The sequence below is a fragment of the Mirounga angustirostris genome, unplaced genomic scaffold (genome assembly GCF_029215605.1).
Source record: "Mirounga angustirostris isolate CCGP_5_RB_7025 unplaced genomic scaffold, mMirAng1.0.hap1 SCAF_7, whole genome shotgun sequence".
Classification (NCBI taxonomy): domain Eukaryota; kingdom Metazoa; phylum Chordata; class Mammalia; order Carnivora; family Phocidae; genus Mirounga; species Mirounga angustirostris.
Window position 1 is genome coordinate 11737452 of NW_026991715.1, and position 14479 is coordinate 11751930.

The following is a 14479-nucleotide window of genomic DNA, read 5'->3' on the forward strand; positions in this document are numbered from 1 at the left end:
ACGAAGTACCTTAAAACTCTCAAACTTCATCACATATTGAATCCACTCACCTCACCACATACAATAAAAGTTCAATTTATAAGTGATCTTCCAAGACCATGTCTTCAGCCAAGCACAAGGTACACGTTATAACTCCATCATGAAAAAAAACACAAAAACTTGTTTTGCTTAAGTCAAGGTGTTATAAAATGAAGATCTGAAAAAGATACTAATTTTATGGATCCATCATTGCAAAAATACTTGCTCTAGTTCCAAGATGGCAACATCCTAACTGCCTCTTCCTCTTGAAAGTCATCCCCCGCCCCCACAAAAAAATCACCCCAAAATAAAAATACACAGGGAACTGAAAAGCCAACTCCAACTTCACCGCAACCAGAAGACCTGTGTAACCATTAACGATGCGGATGTGAGAGCAGATGGACGAATGGCAAATGACCTGGTGGAGGAAAGTCAAATCTGAAAGCTTGCAGAGGGAGGATCCTGTGAGCTGCAAGTTGATTTACCCACGCAGATCCCCGGCAGGCTCAGGACCCGCAGGGACCACATAGAGGAAGGCAGCAGAGGGTCCTAGGGCTTGAAAGCAGGAGAGATTCGAGGTGCTGGGATCCCGCAGTGATAAAAACTGGATACAACTCGGGCGCCTGGGTGGCTCAGTTGGTTAAGCGACTGCCTTCGGCTCAGGTCATGATCCTGGAGTCCCGGGATCGAGTCCCGCATCGGGCTCCCTGCTTGGCAGGGAGTCTGCTTCTCCCTCTGACCCTAACCCCTCTCATGTGCTCTCTCTCTCTCATTCTCTCTCTCTCAAATAAATGAGTAAAATCTTTAAAAAAAAAAAAAAACTGGATACAACTCTTGTCTTGGTGGAGCTAATATTTTAGAGGATGCAGACAAAAGTGAAATGTCTAAGTGCTTCAAGAAAACAACTAAAGCAGGGAATGGGGAGTATGGTCTGTTGGGGGGAAGGACACAATTTAAAGGAGTTAAGGACGCCCGGGTGGCTCAGTCAGTTAGGCGTCTGCCTTCAGCTCAGGTCATGATCTCAGGGTCCTGGGATCGAGTCCCACGTTGGGCTCCCTGCTCAGCAGGTAGCCTGCTTCTCCCTCTGCTTGTGCTCTATCAAATAAATAAAATCTTTAAAAAAAAATTTAAAGAGGAGTTAGGGTTCTCGCTGAGAAAAGATCAAGGTGAAGGATTGTGTGGCGACCTGGAGCAGCAGGAATTTGCAAAAGTCTCACGCTTTTTTCTGTAATTGAGAAAAAGTGATGGTGCAAGGGCTTGAGATAGACATTACTAGTGCTCCCCCGGATCTGGTGGTCTCCGCCTGGGCACTTGGAGAAAACCAGAGGAGTTCCTCACTGCCATGCCTGCCGGTTTTAGCACCACGCGATTAGTTCGAGCTAATGAAACATGAATGCAAGTGATGTGCTGGGGCATTAGTAGCTGTTGGGGACTTTCCAGCCTTTTTTTCTAGAAACTATGTAAACTTGCAACATTAGAAACCCCATGCTGGGGCACCTGGGTGGCTCAGCCGGTTAAGCGACTGCCTTCGGCTCAGGTCATGATCCTGGAGTCCCGGGATCGAGTCCCGCATCGGGCTCCCTGCTCGGCAGGGGGTCTGCTTCTCCCTCTGACCCTTCCCCCTCTCATGCTCTCTGTCTCATTGTCTCTCTCGCAAATAAATAAATAAAATCTTAAAAAAAAAAAAGAAACCCCATGCTAAGATGGCATCGCAAAGCGTAGGGAGCCTGACCCTGGCATCGACCGCGGAGGAAAGCCAGGGCTGGGCTACAAGAGATTTTGTGAGAGCCAAAAATCCATACGGTTAAGTCCAGAGGTCTCAGGGTTTCTTAGGAGAATTTAGTTATGCAACTAATACACGGCTGAAGGAAGGAGACCAGACAGGAAGCTATTACAGTGATCAGGTGAGAATGTTGTTAGTACCGGAGAGGTGGGATGAAGTGGACTCTGGATGGTCCCAAGGTTGAGCCAAGGGACTGTTGGAAGGTTAGTGTAGGGGACAGCTAACCCCCCTCCCCAAACCCTGGCTCCCACTTCCCAGGCCCCTCCCAGCTCTCCTGCCCACCTGGCCCACCACCACTACTCATCCCTTCCAGAGAAGACAGGAGGTGGAGCTTCTGAAGAAAACTGGAGAAATGACTCAGGGACAGTTAAGGACACAGGAGATCTCCCAGGTAATGGTTTTCTAAGTCTTCATTTTTGTGTTTTATTATTTCAGGACATCATAAATACCCTTATTTAAGCAGTCGGCACAATGGCCAATAGCCTTTTCCCCCTCAAGTACACCAAGCTCCTTCCCAATTGCACCAACTGTTCTCCATTTAAGGCCCCCCCCCAGCCCCCCCCCGATGCCTGCTTCCCCATCTCCACCCCAGGAAGATGATCCCCGCTGTCCGCATCTGGAGAGAGCCCTTCCTTGCTGGGTGGCCACCCATAGGGTTTAGTCAATAGGCAGCACCAACAGATCCAGTGAAGGGTATTTCTGACTCCGTGTCCTGGTGCCCCATCTCAGGGGTTAGCTGCCTCTCACGGTGAACCCAACTCCCACTAAGCAACCCTTTCTTAATGTCTCTCTCCCCCCAACATCTTGGAACACGATTTCCCCTTGCTGTCCCTGCTCCAGAGGCAGTAATTGCTTCTGGTGGTGGCTCGTCCTCCCAGGGCCTCACCATTGCTCGTTTCTTCAGGGTGGCTCACGTCTCAGTAACCCTTTCATCAGTGTTTCAAGGGAACCCTCTAGGGTGAAGGCTACTTCCTGCCAGCACGCTCACCAGTTCGTGATCTCAAAGCCTTCTTGAGCTCCTTGTTCTCTCCACCCAGCATGCACTTCCCTTGGCTCTTTGTACGGCCAGCTCCTTCGTGGTGAGCTGTCAAACTTCTAGTGCCTCCTCAGAGGGGCGTCCCTGACCGTCGCCAAGTCTAACAGAGCCCCCTCCTCAAACACTCTCCAGCACTTTCCATTTCCTCAAAAGGAAGCTCCTAAGAGCAGGAACCTGGCTGGGCGGTCTTGGTCACCTTACACCCAGTACAACACCTCAATGTCTCAGAAACAGCGGAGTTAAAAACTTTCTGTAAATAAATGAACTGGGTTCCCAATCAAAAACGTAACTAAATTCCTTCAAGTTTATTTGTCGAAGCAAGAGAGTCCTAAGAATCAATTCTCAGGATGTTAATCGCCATTAACAAGACGGTAAACATCCTCTAAAATGAATGCACACCTTCTGGTCGAACGTAATTTCTTACGCAGATTCTTGCCTTTAATGCTTGGTTCTCCACTTTCTGTAGCAAGGCCAGGATTGATGATATTCCCACGTGGGACGCACTCCCAGGGTCTAATCAGATGACGACTCAGAGTGTATTCAATGCCTCAGAGATAGCTCTGAGTCCTACCACTTTCCCGAAAGCAACTGCGAATGTGAGAATTAAGTTATTATACAGTATCACGGGGATAGCCTGGAATTGGTTTTTTTTTTTTTTAAATGAAGACCCATCAAGCATGAGTAACCATTCATTGTGACACACAACTCCTAGAGCCTGATGGCCCAAGAATATGAATGTGAACTAAAGAACAGTCTTCTAATCAAAATCTGATTATGGAGCAGAAAAGGAATAGGAGACAATCTGATCAATTAGCTGAGGTAAACTAGTTTCATGTTAAGCTTTTCTAACGATCACTTCGACAAGAATTAGAGCTAGTTAAGTACATGCCCAAAACAACTTCATGTAAAACCTTAGGTCTGAGTCAATATATTCAGCTGAACATCTCTTATCAACAATTTGTCTCCATTTTCCACATAAATACACTGAGAATTCCCAGGATGCAGTTCAATAATTACACTTATTTCAATTTTTATTAAAAACGAAAGAAATCCAGAACGATTTCTATACAACTATACAAGGTTTTACGCGCCTTCCCTATTCCTGTTAAAGCTTTATGTTTAAAAGTCTACAGGATTATGTGCTTACACAGGCTTGAGAGTCAAACCTTACCACACACGTGACGTGAGCAGCCTTCACGCACAATGGTCCACATAACACTGTGGATGTGTTTAGTTCAGCCTGTGTCGTAAAGTGCTATTCATCGGTGGGAAAGTAACGAAGTCTACTCAACACTGAATTTCGCCACAGTATCTCCTACTTGGGTTGGGGATAAAAAAGCTAATTTGACGCCACCAGCCTGAAGAACAGACTTCCACTTAGAAATATATATTAAAAACAAACAGACAAGGAAACCCGACAAGACCTAGGATTGTGGTTGTTCTACCAAAATAGGTCAAAAGCCTTTCAAGATCATGAGTTGCTCCAATGTACAGCAGTCTAGCTTCTGAACATTTTAACTTCTAAAAAATAAGTAGTTTAAATAAAAAACATCTAAGTAAAAGGCATCTTTCAAAAAGGAATGTAAAATTTCAACTAAAATATTAATTCTGCAAATCAAAAGAACTTTTAAAAGGGTACACACAGTCACTATGATTTTCGTTATTATTCCTAACAACTAATTTTGTCTTTTACTTACCTTTACAAATGCTTATTACCAAACAGTGGGCCATAGATAATAACGTCCAACCGACCAGTTACTCCATATTTTAGAATAATTTAATGACATTAAAAATAAATCATGAACTTTCCAAACATGTAAACATAAGCCAGGACAATCTGATATATAGTATCAATGCCAAAAAATGAAAATCATAAAATCATAGGACACGATAAGAGAGCAAAAGAACAAATACGCCAAATATCAGTGAATCGTCACTAATATTTGTGAAAAATAAATTATTTGCTATAAGCTCAGATACTTTCATAGAGTAAGAAAAACTGAAGACAAATTTTACATGAAAAATTTCGTGTGTTAGCCAAGAACTCTGTGTTCCCTGCAAAAAAACAAAAACAAAAAATGATGTTTAACTACACATGCAGATGTGGACATTACAGCTAAAGGAACTCTTCAAAATATCCTTAAAAATACAATTTGTAGTCTTAAAAGAAAACAAAAAGCAGTATTCATTTTCCAGGGAATATACTCTGAATATCCATTATACACTTCAAAATACATAATTTTCCATTTAAATATACTACCATTTCTATGGCCTTTTCACCTATCCATATTTTTGTTTTCCTATGAAAAACATGCGAGACACAAGGCTAAGTACGAATTCCCACCCATAAGGCATCTAAAAAATCTCTTAAAACAAACATGATACAAAATGAAAAACCAAACACAAAAGAAACATAATAAATACTTTTGTATCCCCCCCCCCAAAAGAAATATAAGTATCAGCAACAGGGCTGACATAAATAAATTAGACTTCCTGTTCGTAAAAAAAGAAACACAATCCAGTTACAGAGTTAACCATTTCAGAGTTAACCAGGAGGGAGGGTCTCTACTCTCCCCTGGCTTGTGCAAGTCAGGACGACCACACGGACGAGGCAGGACTGTTTGGGTTTTCCGATTTAAGAAGAAACACACACAAAAACAAGTGTGGCCACGGACTACTTAGATGATATGTAATTAGTTACGAAGGTTAACACCAAGGCATTATTCCGTTTCCCTTTTCCACCTTAAGTCACTGATGCTTAAACTACATGTGCTCTTGGTATTCCAGGTATTTGGCCGAGATGGGTTCCTCAAGCTGAATTCCTCCACTGCCCATTAATGCAAATGCTGGGTACATGGTGTGCGAGCAGTCCACCTGGCGCTCGTACAGACATTTCATGTGATCCAGGTCAAAGAAAGCCACTCTGCCTTTATCACAGTCAAGGAAAACCCCGATGCTTGTGGGCATGGGGAGAACTCTGTTCTCAGGTTCGTTGGCAGAAGTGGCGGACTTGGGGATGAAGAACTTCTTCATGCCTATGGTGACCAATGTGAACGGCTGTGAGGAATCAAAGCACGCATCTTCGCTTCCACTGTCATGGCCGCTGTCTTGCTCGTATCTAGAACACAACACACGACAGTCTGAGCTGGGTCGCCAGCCACAGGCCTCCGGCTGGCCTCAAAACGTTGTCACAAGATGCTATACATTGCTTTAAAATTAAACCATACATCAAAAACTTTCTATTAAAACACAGATCAATTAAAAACATGACGACTACACACTGCCATTTAGAATGGTACCAGAGCCTCAGCCCCAAATTCTGTGTCACGAAATATCATAAAACATCTATATATACATGCAGATGAAAAAATAATAAAAACCTGTAAAATAACTCAGGACTTTGGCCTATCAAAACTGAAGTGGGGGAGGGGTGCCTAGCTGGCTCAGACTCGGTTTCGGGCTCATGAGTTCGAGCCCCACATTGGGTGTAGAGATTACTTAAATAATAATAAAGTGGGGGAAGAAAACTGAAGGGAACTGTAGTAGATTAAATATTCACAGCACATAATCATATGTAAAAAAAATATATATAAAACCAAGACGTGTGCCCTAATGCAAGGAATTACCAAACTAAAGTAAAATACATGGGCACTGCAAAACAATGCAGGAGAAAAAGTCACGTTTCATGGTCCTAAGAACCCTCTTTCTGGATTGGGATTTCTACATGGATCTATGAGGTAAGCAAGCAAGAAGGTTTTTTTTCCCATAAGTATAAAACAGTAGCAGTTTATATACATTTTTGATACAATTGTCCTTCCATTTTCTTCCTATGCATAATTCACTTTTTATATATTTGTGATTACATTACATGGACGCTTTTTTCTTTTTTTTTTTTTTAAAGATTTTTATTTATTTGAGAGAGAGAGAATGAGAGGGAGCGAGTACATGAGAGGGGGGAGTGTCAGAGGGAGAAGCAGACTCCCTGCCGAGCAGGGAGCCCGATGCGGGACTCGATCCTGGGACTCCAGGATCATGACCTGAGCCGAAGGCAGTCGCTTAACCAACTGAGCCACCCAGGCGCCCTTACATGGACGCTTTTAATCGGGTTTTCTCACTTCCTTTTTTTTTTTAAAGATTTTATTTATTTATTTATTTGAGAGAGAGAGCATGAGAGGGGGGAGGGTCAGAGGGAGAAGCAGACCCCCCACCGAGCAGGGAGCCCGATGCGGGACTTGATCCCGGGACTCTGGGATCATGACCTGAGCCGAAGGCAGTCGCTTAACCAACTGAGCCACCCAGGCATCCCGGGTTTTCTCACTTCTAATATTTTTTATGTTACAAGCTTTTTACACATTAATACCAACACTCTTATCAATATTCTAGGTCTATTGTACTGTGTTTAATTGACCATGTCCCAATTACAATTTTTATCGTTTTGTCAGTTTCTCACCCTTGTGCAAAAAGCTTTTCCTATTAACTCAGATTATTCATTTGGGATTCTGTTCACACAATGATGGGGTCAAAAATGATCTGTGTGGACTAGTAGACCTTATGCCATCTAATACAACGAAACCATACAATCTCGGTTCAATGATCGATCTCTTTTTCTTTTAAAGATTTTGTTTATTTGTCAGAGAGAGACACAGCGAGAGAGGGAACACAAGCAGGGGGAGTGGGAGAGGGAGAAGCAGGCTTCCTGCCGAGCAGGGAGCCCGATGTGGGGCTCGATCCCAGGACCCTGGGATCATGACCCGAGCCAAAGGCAGACGCCCAAAGACTGAGCCACCCAGGCGCCCCAGGCAGACGCTTTTTAACTGACTGAGCCACCCAGGTACCCCAAGAATTCCAGTTTCTTAGGAGATCGATTGAGGGACACCTAGGTGGCTCAGTGGATTAGGCATCTGCCTTTGGCTCAGGTCACGATCCCAGGGTCCTGGGATTGAGCTCCACATCAGGCTCCGCTTCTCCCTCTCCCACTCTCCCTGCTTGCATTCCCTCTCTCGCTGTGTATCTCTCTGCCAAATAAATAAATAAAATCTTTAAAAAAAAAAAAGAAAGAAAGAAAGAAAGAATTCTTGGATGTGGAAACCTGTGTCCCATGACCCAATTTTGTAAAGTCCTTACAAGGGAGTTTAAAAAAATTGTGTCTAGGGCGCCTGGGTGGCTCAGTTGGTTAAGCGACTGCCTTCGGCTCAGGTCATGGTCCTGGAGTCCCGGGATCGAGTCCCGCATCAGGCTCCCTGCTCGGCAGGGAGTCTGCTTCTCCCTCTGACCCTCCTCCCTCTCATGCTCTCTGTCTCTCATTCTCTCTCTCGCAAATAAATAAAAAAATCTTAAAAAAAATAAAAAATAAAAAAATTGTGTCTCGTAACAAAAGAACAACGTCGTATCAATTTGGAAGTATGGCAATTAGAAGCGTTTCACCATACATGTGAGTAATACTTATCATCACAGAAGTAAGGTGATGGATATGAAAACCTTTCAAAATTTTCAACTGCAAAGCACAGTCGAGAAGTATCCAAAACAGGCTTATTTCCTCATGGCACCAGAAATGAACTGCGAAGTCTCATTACTCACCGTGGAACTAAAAGACAACTGGACCCCTTTCCTTAGCCAAAGCCCCAGAGTCTAAGGAACGCACTCCATCTGTGTTAAGTAGACCCAAGGGGATTTCCGGGCTTCCCTTGCTCAACAAGGATGTTTACTTGTAAAAGGACTCTCGAGTTCTAGATCAGTAGAAGAACCTACCTTGGGCTAACGGCATCACGGGGAGAACGGAGCCATTCCTGTAGTTTATCATTGGAAGCTACTCCTGCTTTGACCAGGTATGAATACGGCTCCACACGGAAGGCCCAGAAGTGCTTCCCCTTGGTAATTCCAACATCTCCAATGATGTAGTCCAGGCTTGTGTAATAACCTACTTGGATGCGCTCCGCGGCAAGCAGGAGATTAAACCCAGCTCTGCTCTCTACGCGGTCTCTCTTCAAGTTCAGCAAGAGGTGTTCATTGTTATAGCCACATTTTTCATCAAAGAGGAAACTGAAAACTGCAAAGAGAGCTTGAAATTAGTCTGATGACTACGTGTTAGCATTTCTGTAATTGGCGGTTAAATCCAATCGGGTTTTGAACCAGAAATGACCGAAATGAGCCGTGAAGAGGAATGGTTCACACTACCCTCGATAAACTGGGACAAACCAACTCCCCAATGGGGAAATCACTTCCAGGAAATTCTCTACACCAGAACATCTTCAGAAAAGTCAAAAGGCAGAAGGAAGCATTTTAAGTGTATGAGAAAACCTATGAATGGGGTTCCTTGCAACAGATAGAGCAGATCTCTTCTAAATGTTTTTACACTACTGGATCTGTCCCTTTTCTCCTTAAAGTAAGGGACTGTACATTTTCATAATTACCTGTACATTTTCCTAAACATGTATTCCACATTTTATAAATGTGTAAAATATTAGCAATTTTAATAGGGGCTCTTCCTTATCAATCAGTATGGCAGACATGAGACATAGTGCATGATGTTTAAAAAAAAAAGGCAAAGGTTTTGGCTTTAGAGAGATGAGAGTTTTAATCCCTGCTCAAGGATTTAAATGGAGTTTAACTGAACCTTTAATTTCCTCAACTACAGGATGGACATAATGCCACTCTCCTAAGTCTCTATCAACTCAAATACATGAGCATTGGCTGTTAGCCCCAAAGTGGAAACAATTCAAAGGTCCATCAACACATGAATGGATACAGAAAATGTGGTCTATCCATACAATGGAACAGTATTCAGCCTAAAAAAAGCAAGGCAATTCTGGTACATGCTACAACAAGGATGAAGCCCCAAATACGCCAGGCATGGAAGGACTAGATCAATCCCCTTCTATGAGGTACAGGCAATTCACAAAGGCAGAAAGTAGAAAAGAGGTTCCCAGGCTCTGTGGGAAGGAGGAATGGGAGTTCGTGTTTAATGGGCACAGAATTTCATGTGGAAAAAACGAAGATATTCCAGAGATGGAAGTGGTGGTGGCCGCACAACAGTGTGGATGTACTTAATGTCACTGACCTGTACCCTTAAAAATGTTTAAAATGATCATTTTTTACTATATCATATACCACAATAAAAAAAAAATGTCTAGTAGCAAGCTAAAGCCATTCTCCATTTATAGGCTGATCACTCTTCCTGATAATGTCTACTATCCTGTTGTGATCATTCCTGCTTCCAGTGGATCTCAAAAGTCTCCCAGTTTGCAAAATATATTTGATTGGTCACCCCATTCACACAGCTTCTCTCAGAAAAAAGCAAGTCAATTTTGGGGGTGCCTGGCAGGCTTAGTCAGCGGAGCGTGCGACTCTTGATCTCGAGGCTGTGAGTTAAAGCCCCACATCCGGTGTTGAGATTACTTACAAATAAAATCTTAAAAAAAAAAAGACAACTTGGAACATGTCCTTGCTTCCTTCCCCGTCCACCACATCACCAAAAACTGCAGCTACTTCCAGGTTTCTTTTTAATTCCACTTTCAGTCAGAGAGACAAGAAAAGAAAGGGGAAACTACATAAACGGTAAAATATCACTTAATACTTACAAATCCATCCCCACACTCTCTGTTGGATTTTATTCAAATTCAAGAAGAACAATGCTAGCCAACCCTGATTTGTATTTGTACTCTAATTTTTTTTAAATTGGCCACAATGGGCCTGAAAGTAGTGGCGAGTACACTTCAGACAAAAGAGGAAGGAAAGACAATAGTGTACGAAATCCAGGCACATGAGCCACTGAAATCTGGTGGCGGCAGTGGGGTCTGGAAACCAACTGGAGGAACCTTGAAGCAGTGACCAACAGGCCAGAAGGTTTTCTGCTAAGCACAAGGAGCACAAGTTTGGTTCTGAAACCGTGTTGTCCACGGAGACGCTGCAGGGAGCATCTAACCTGGTGATTCTCATTCTATAAAAATCTACAGGTGCTCTACTGTAAGGGGCAGCAGTGGTTTCTGCCTCGGAAGGTGGGGGAGGGGGCTGGGAAGGGGAGCTTTTGGGGGAGGGGGCAGCTACCATGTGGTTCTACTATACACCCTCCAACCCCACCTACCGGGAATCACTGAGTTAGAAAATCTGGACAAGTCAGAAGGAGGTTAATCACAATGATATTTCATATTATAACAATACTTTTTTTTTAAAAAATCTACCTAGAACTATGTTGTAGAGCTTTTTTTTTTTTTTAGATTTTATTTATTTATTTGAGATAGAGATAGAGCGAAAGAGAGAGCAGGAGGAGAGGAGGGGGAGGGGGAGAAGGTGGTTCCTGCAGAGCAGGGAGCCCGATGTGGGACTCGATCCCAGGACCCGGGGATCACGATCTGAGCTGAAGGCAGACGCCCAACGACTGAGCCACCCAGGCGCCCCAGGCAGACGCTTTTTAACTGACTGAGCTACCCAGGCACCCCTGTTACAGAGATTCCTATAAACTGATCAAAAACACAGAACTCTACTGTTTAAAACTTGTAAGGTAGCATCTATGCCATTTTAATCTCAAATTAATAGCCCCTGCTCACTCAAATGTCATGTTTTTCTGTATCTGATGTCAGGCTAAACTCTAATCCCGTTCCCAGACTACCTGATGAAATTCACGTATTCAGTCTATTTCTAAATCCTAGCTGGGGATGGAACCTATTTTCTAGAATTTTTTTTTTTTTTTAAACAAATGAGAGCTGGTTTCAGCGTGGATCTAGACAGAGATGCTGGCTAGGTTATTTTTTATCAAGGTCTCTTCCGACTCTAAGACCTTATGAGTCCCAGTATTCACAATACCTGGAGCTGGAGGGGTATGGAGGATCAGCTCCCTGCTGCAAGGGCTGCAGATCGAACCCTTGTAGGCTCTGACTCGGAAAGCATAGTTACAATTGCTTTCCAGGTCTGAGATGACTTTGCTCGTGCCACACACTTCAATCTCGTTCCAAGACAGCATTTCTTCATCTCTGTTAATCTTCCGATATTCAAGAACATAGCTATCCGCTTTATCCTTCTCGGGATGGTACCAGTTGATCAGAGCATTGTTATACACTTTGCTCTGTTCCTCATTGATCTCTGGCACGTCTATGCCTGAAAGCATCAAGAAACAAAAGATGTTAAAATATCGGTCTTTCAGAACCTCTATGTTCCGCAATAAAAATGATGTACCAACGAGACTTCAATGATTTCTGTCCGGTCCAAGAATTTTCTAAGTCTGTAATGCTACGTATAAGGAAAAGAGGAATTCCGGCAACGTACAACACGGACGGGCCTGTGGACACACAAGCTGAAATACGCCAGACACCAGAGACATAGGCTGACAACGCGATCCCACTTCTATGAGGAATCTCCAAGAGCCGAGTTCACAAAATCAGACACTGGAATGCTGGCTGCCGGGGCTGGGGGAGGGAGCAATGGGCAGTTATTAATCAAGAGGCATGAAATATCAGTCAAGTAAGACGAAGAAGGAGATCTCAGGACATCATACTCAGAATCAATGCTGCTGTGTTCCACGCTTAGAATTTAAGAGAACAGATCTCGAGGTAAGTGCTCCTACCACAAAATTGAAAATGAAAAAGAATTAAGCATGGGCGCCTGGGTGGCTTAGTTGTTAAGCATCTGCCTTTGGCTCAGGTCATGACCTCAGGGTCCTGGGATCGAGTCCTGCTTCTCCCTCTCCCTCTGCCCCTCCCCCCTGCTTGTGCTCTCTGTCAAATAAATAAATAATTTTTTTTTTTTAAAAAGATTTTATTTATTTATTTGACAGAGAGAGACACAGCAAGAGAGGGAACACAAGCAGGGGGACTGGGAGACGGAGAAGCAGGCTTCCCGCTGAGCAGGGAGCCCAATGCAGGGCTCGATCCCAGGACCCTGAGATCATGACCTGAGCCGAAGGCAGACGCTTAACGACTGAGCCACTCAGGTGCCCCATAAATGAAAAATCTTAAAAAAAAAGAAAAAGAATAAGAAATAAAGATTTTTAAAGGTATATTTAGGTTTATAACTGAAAGGAAGAAGGAAAATGACAAATAAGGGAAAAAAAATTCAATTTAGCTTTACATGTTATATTCATTCTGAAACACCATAAATTAAAGTTTTTAACCTATGCCTTTCAATTTCCACCTACTAAAATAACAACACTGGACTTGAAATTTTTAATCTGTGTCCTCTTAGAATTATTTTAATTTTAAATCTTTTAAATCTAAATTGGGTGAGTCTAACAAAGTTCAATGAAATATTACACAATTTTCTTTCAGATTTTCTTCCAAAGAGTTGCAAAGCAATTTAAATGAATTTTTCTTGGCATAAATATGATACATAGTATTTTTTGTAAGAGAATCAGAAATTACATAAAAGACACTTTAAGTAACTCAAAGATAATCACTACAATAATTTTGTACAGATCCTGCCAGTATTTTTTTCCCACTGGCATTTCACTCCATGGCTGTAACAACATTTAACAATTTTCAGAAACGGGTTTCCAGTTTTTCATAAAAACTATGATACAAAAGTATCACAGCTAAACCTCTGTGCATATGCAGAATCCCTTCCACAGAAGAAATTCCAATAAGCTTAAGTGCTTAGGATAAGCTATAAAAGTCACACATGCACATAACACACATTTACATCAAATCAGAGAAGTATATGAAGTGAAAATAAAAGTCTCCCTCTTAGCCTCCCCCAGATATATATAAGCAATGTAGAGGCATGTCTGTGTATGGTCCGTTTATGCAACCCAATGTTACACAGCCGTGCGAGATCTGGAAAGTCATTCAAAATACATTTTGGGGGGCAAAATTACATGAGTAGTACATACTCCACCCCAGACCCCTTTCTTTTCTTTTTTTGAAACATAGCTTACAAAAAAAATGTGCATGCAGGAAACAATGAGACCATCCATCAGTCAGAAGCTGGGTAACAACTTTCCATAGTCACCCATCCTCTACACTTGGTTCTTTGTTAGACACTGGTCCAATCCAAGATTACCAACCTTCAACATCATCTTTCCAAGGACTGTTTTGGGACCCCCAGGGATGAGAGGACCTTGTTCTCCTAAGTAAACTAGCATGTATATGAAAAACAATTCAAGTATACCTTTTGGAAAAAGGGAGACTATAGTACCTGAAATAGAATTAGCATTTGAGAGAGTAACAAATACATATTTGGAAAAAGAAGATCGTTATAATAAAATAAGCATATATTCAGGTGCCTGGGTGGCTCAGTCAGTTAAGCGTCCGACTCTTGATTTAGGCTCAGGTCATGATCTCAGGGTCCTGGGATTGAGCCCCACGTCACGCTCTACACAAAGCTTAAAGTCTGCTTGAGGACTCTCTTTCCCTCTTTCCCTCTCCCCCTTCCCCCCCAACTCGCGTGCACTCTCTCACTCTAAAAATAAATAAATAAATGCTCTAAAAATAAATAAATAAATAAATAAATCTTTTTTAAAAAAAAGATAAGCACATATCTGAAAGGAGATTCAGGTATAGATTTGAAAGAAAGCAGGTCGTGGTAATAATCCTTCAGAGTTTTTAACTTTAATTTTTTTTTCTTGTTTTTAGGTAGGCTCCAGGCTCAATGTGAGGCTTGGACTCACAACTCTGAGGTCAAGACCTAAGATCAAGTCGGATGCTGTACTAAGCCAC

General features: G+C 42.6%; 1 protein-coding gene across 1 annotated transcript in view; it reads right to left on the bottom strand.

Moving 5' to 3' along the window:
- Positions 1-4596: 4596 nt before the first annotated feature.
- The window catches only part of TRIM36 (tripartite motif containing 36), a 35236-nt gene continuing 25353 nt past the window's right edge, over positions 4597-14479 (bottom strand). Inside the window, exons 8-10 of the mRNA XM_045891028.2 lie at positions 11637-11927; positions 8586-8883; positions 4597-5955 (exon numbers count right to left, since the gene is read on the bottom strand). Of these exons, the coding sequence (XP_045746984.1) occupies positions 5601-5955; positions 8586-8883; positions 11637-11927 (944 nt within the window). The 3' untranslated portion in view covers positions 4597-5600. The remainder of the gene's footprint in view (positions 5956-8585; positions 8884-11636; positions 11928-14479) is intronic.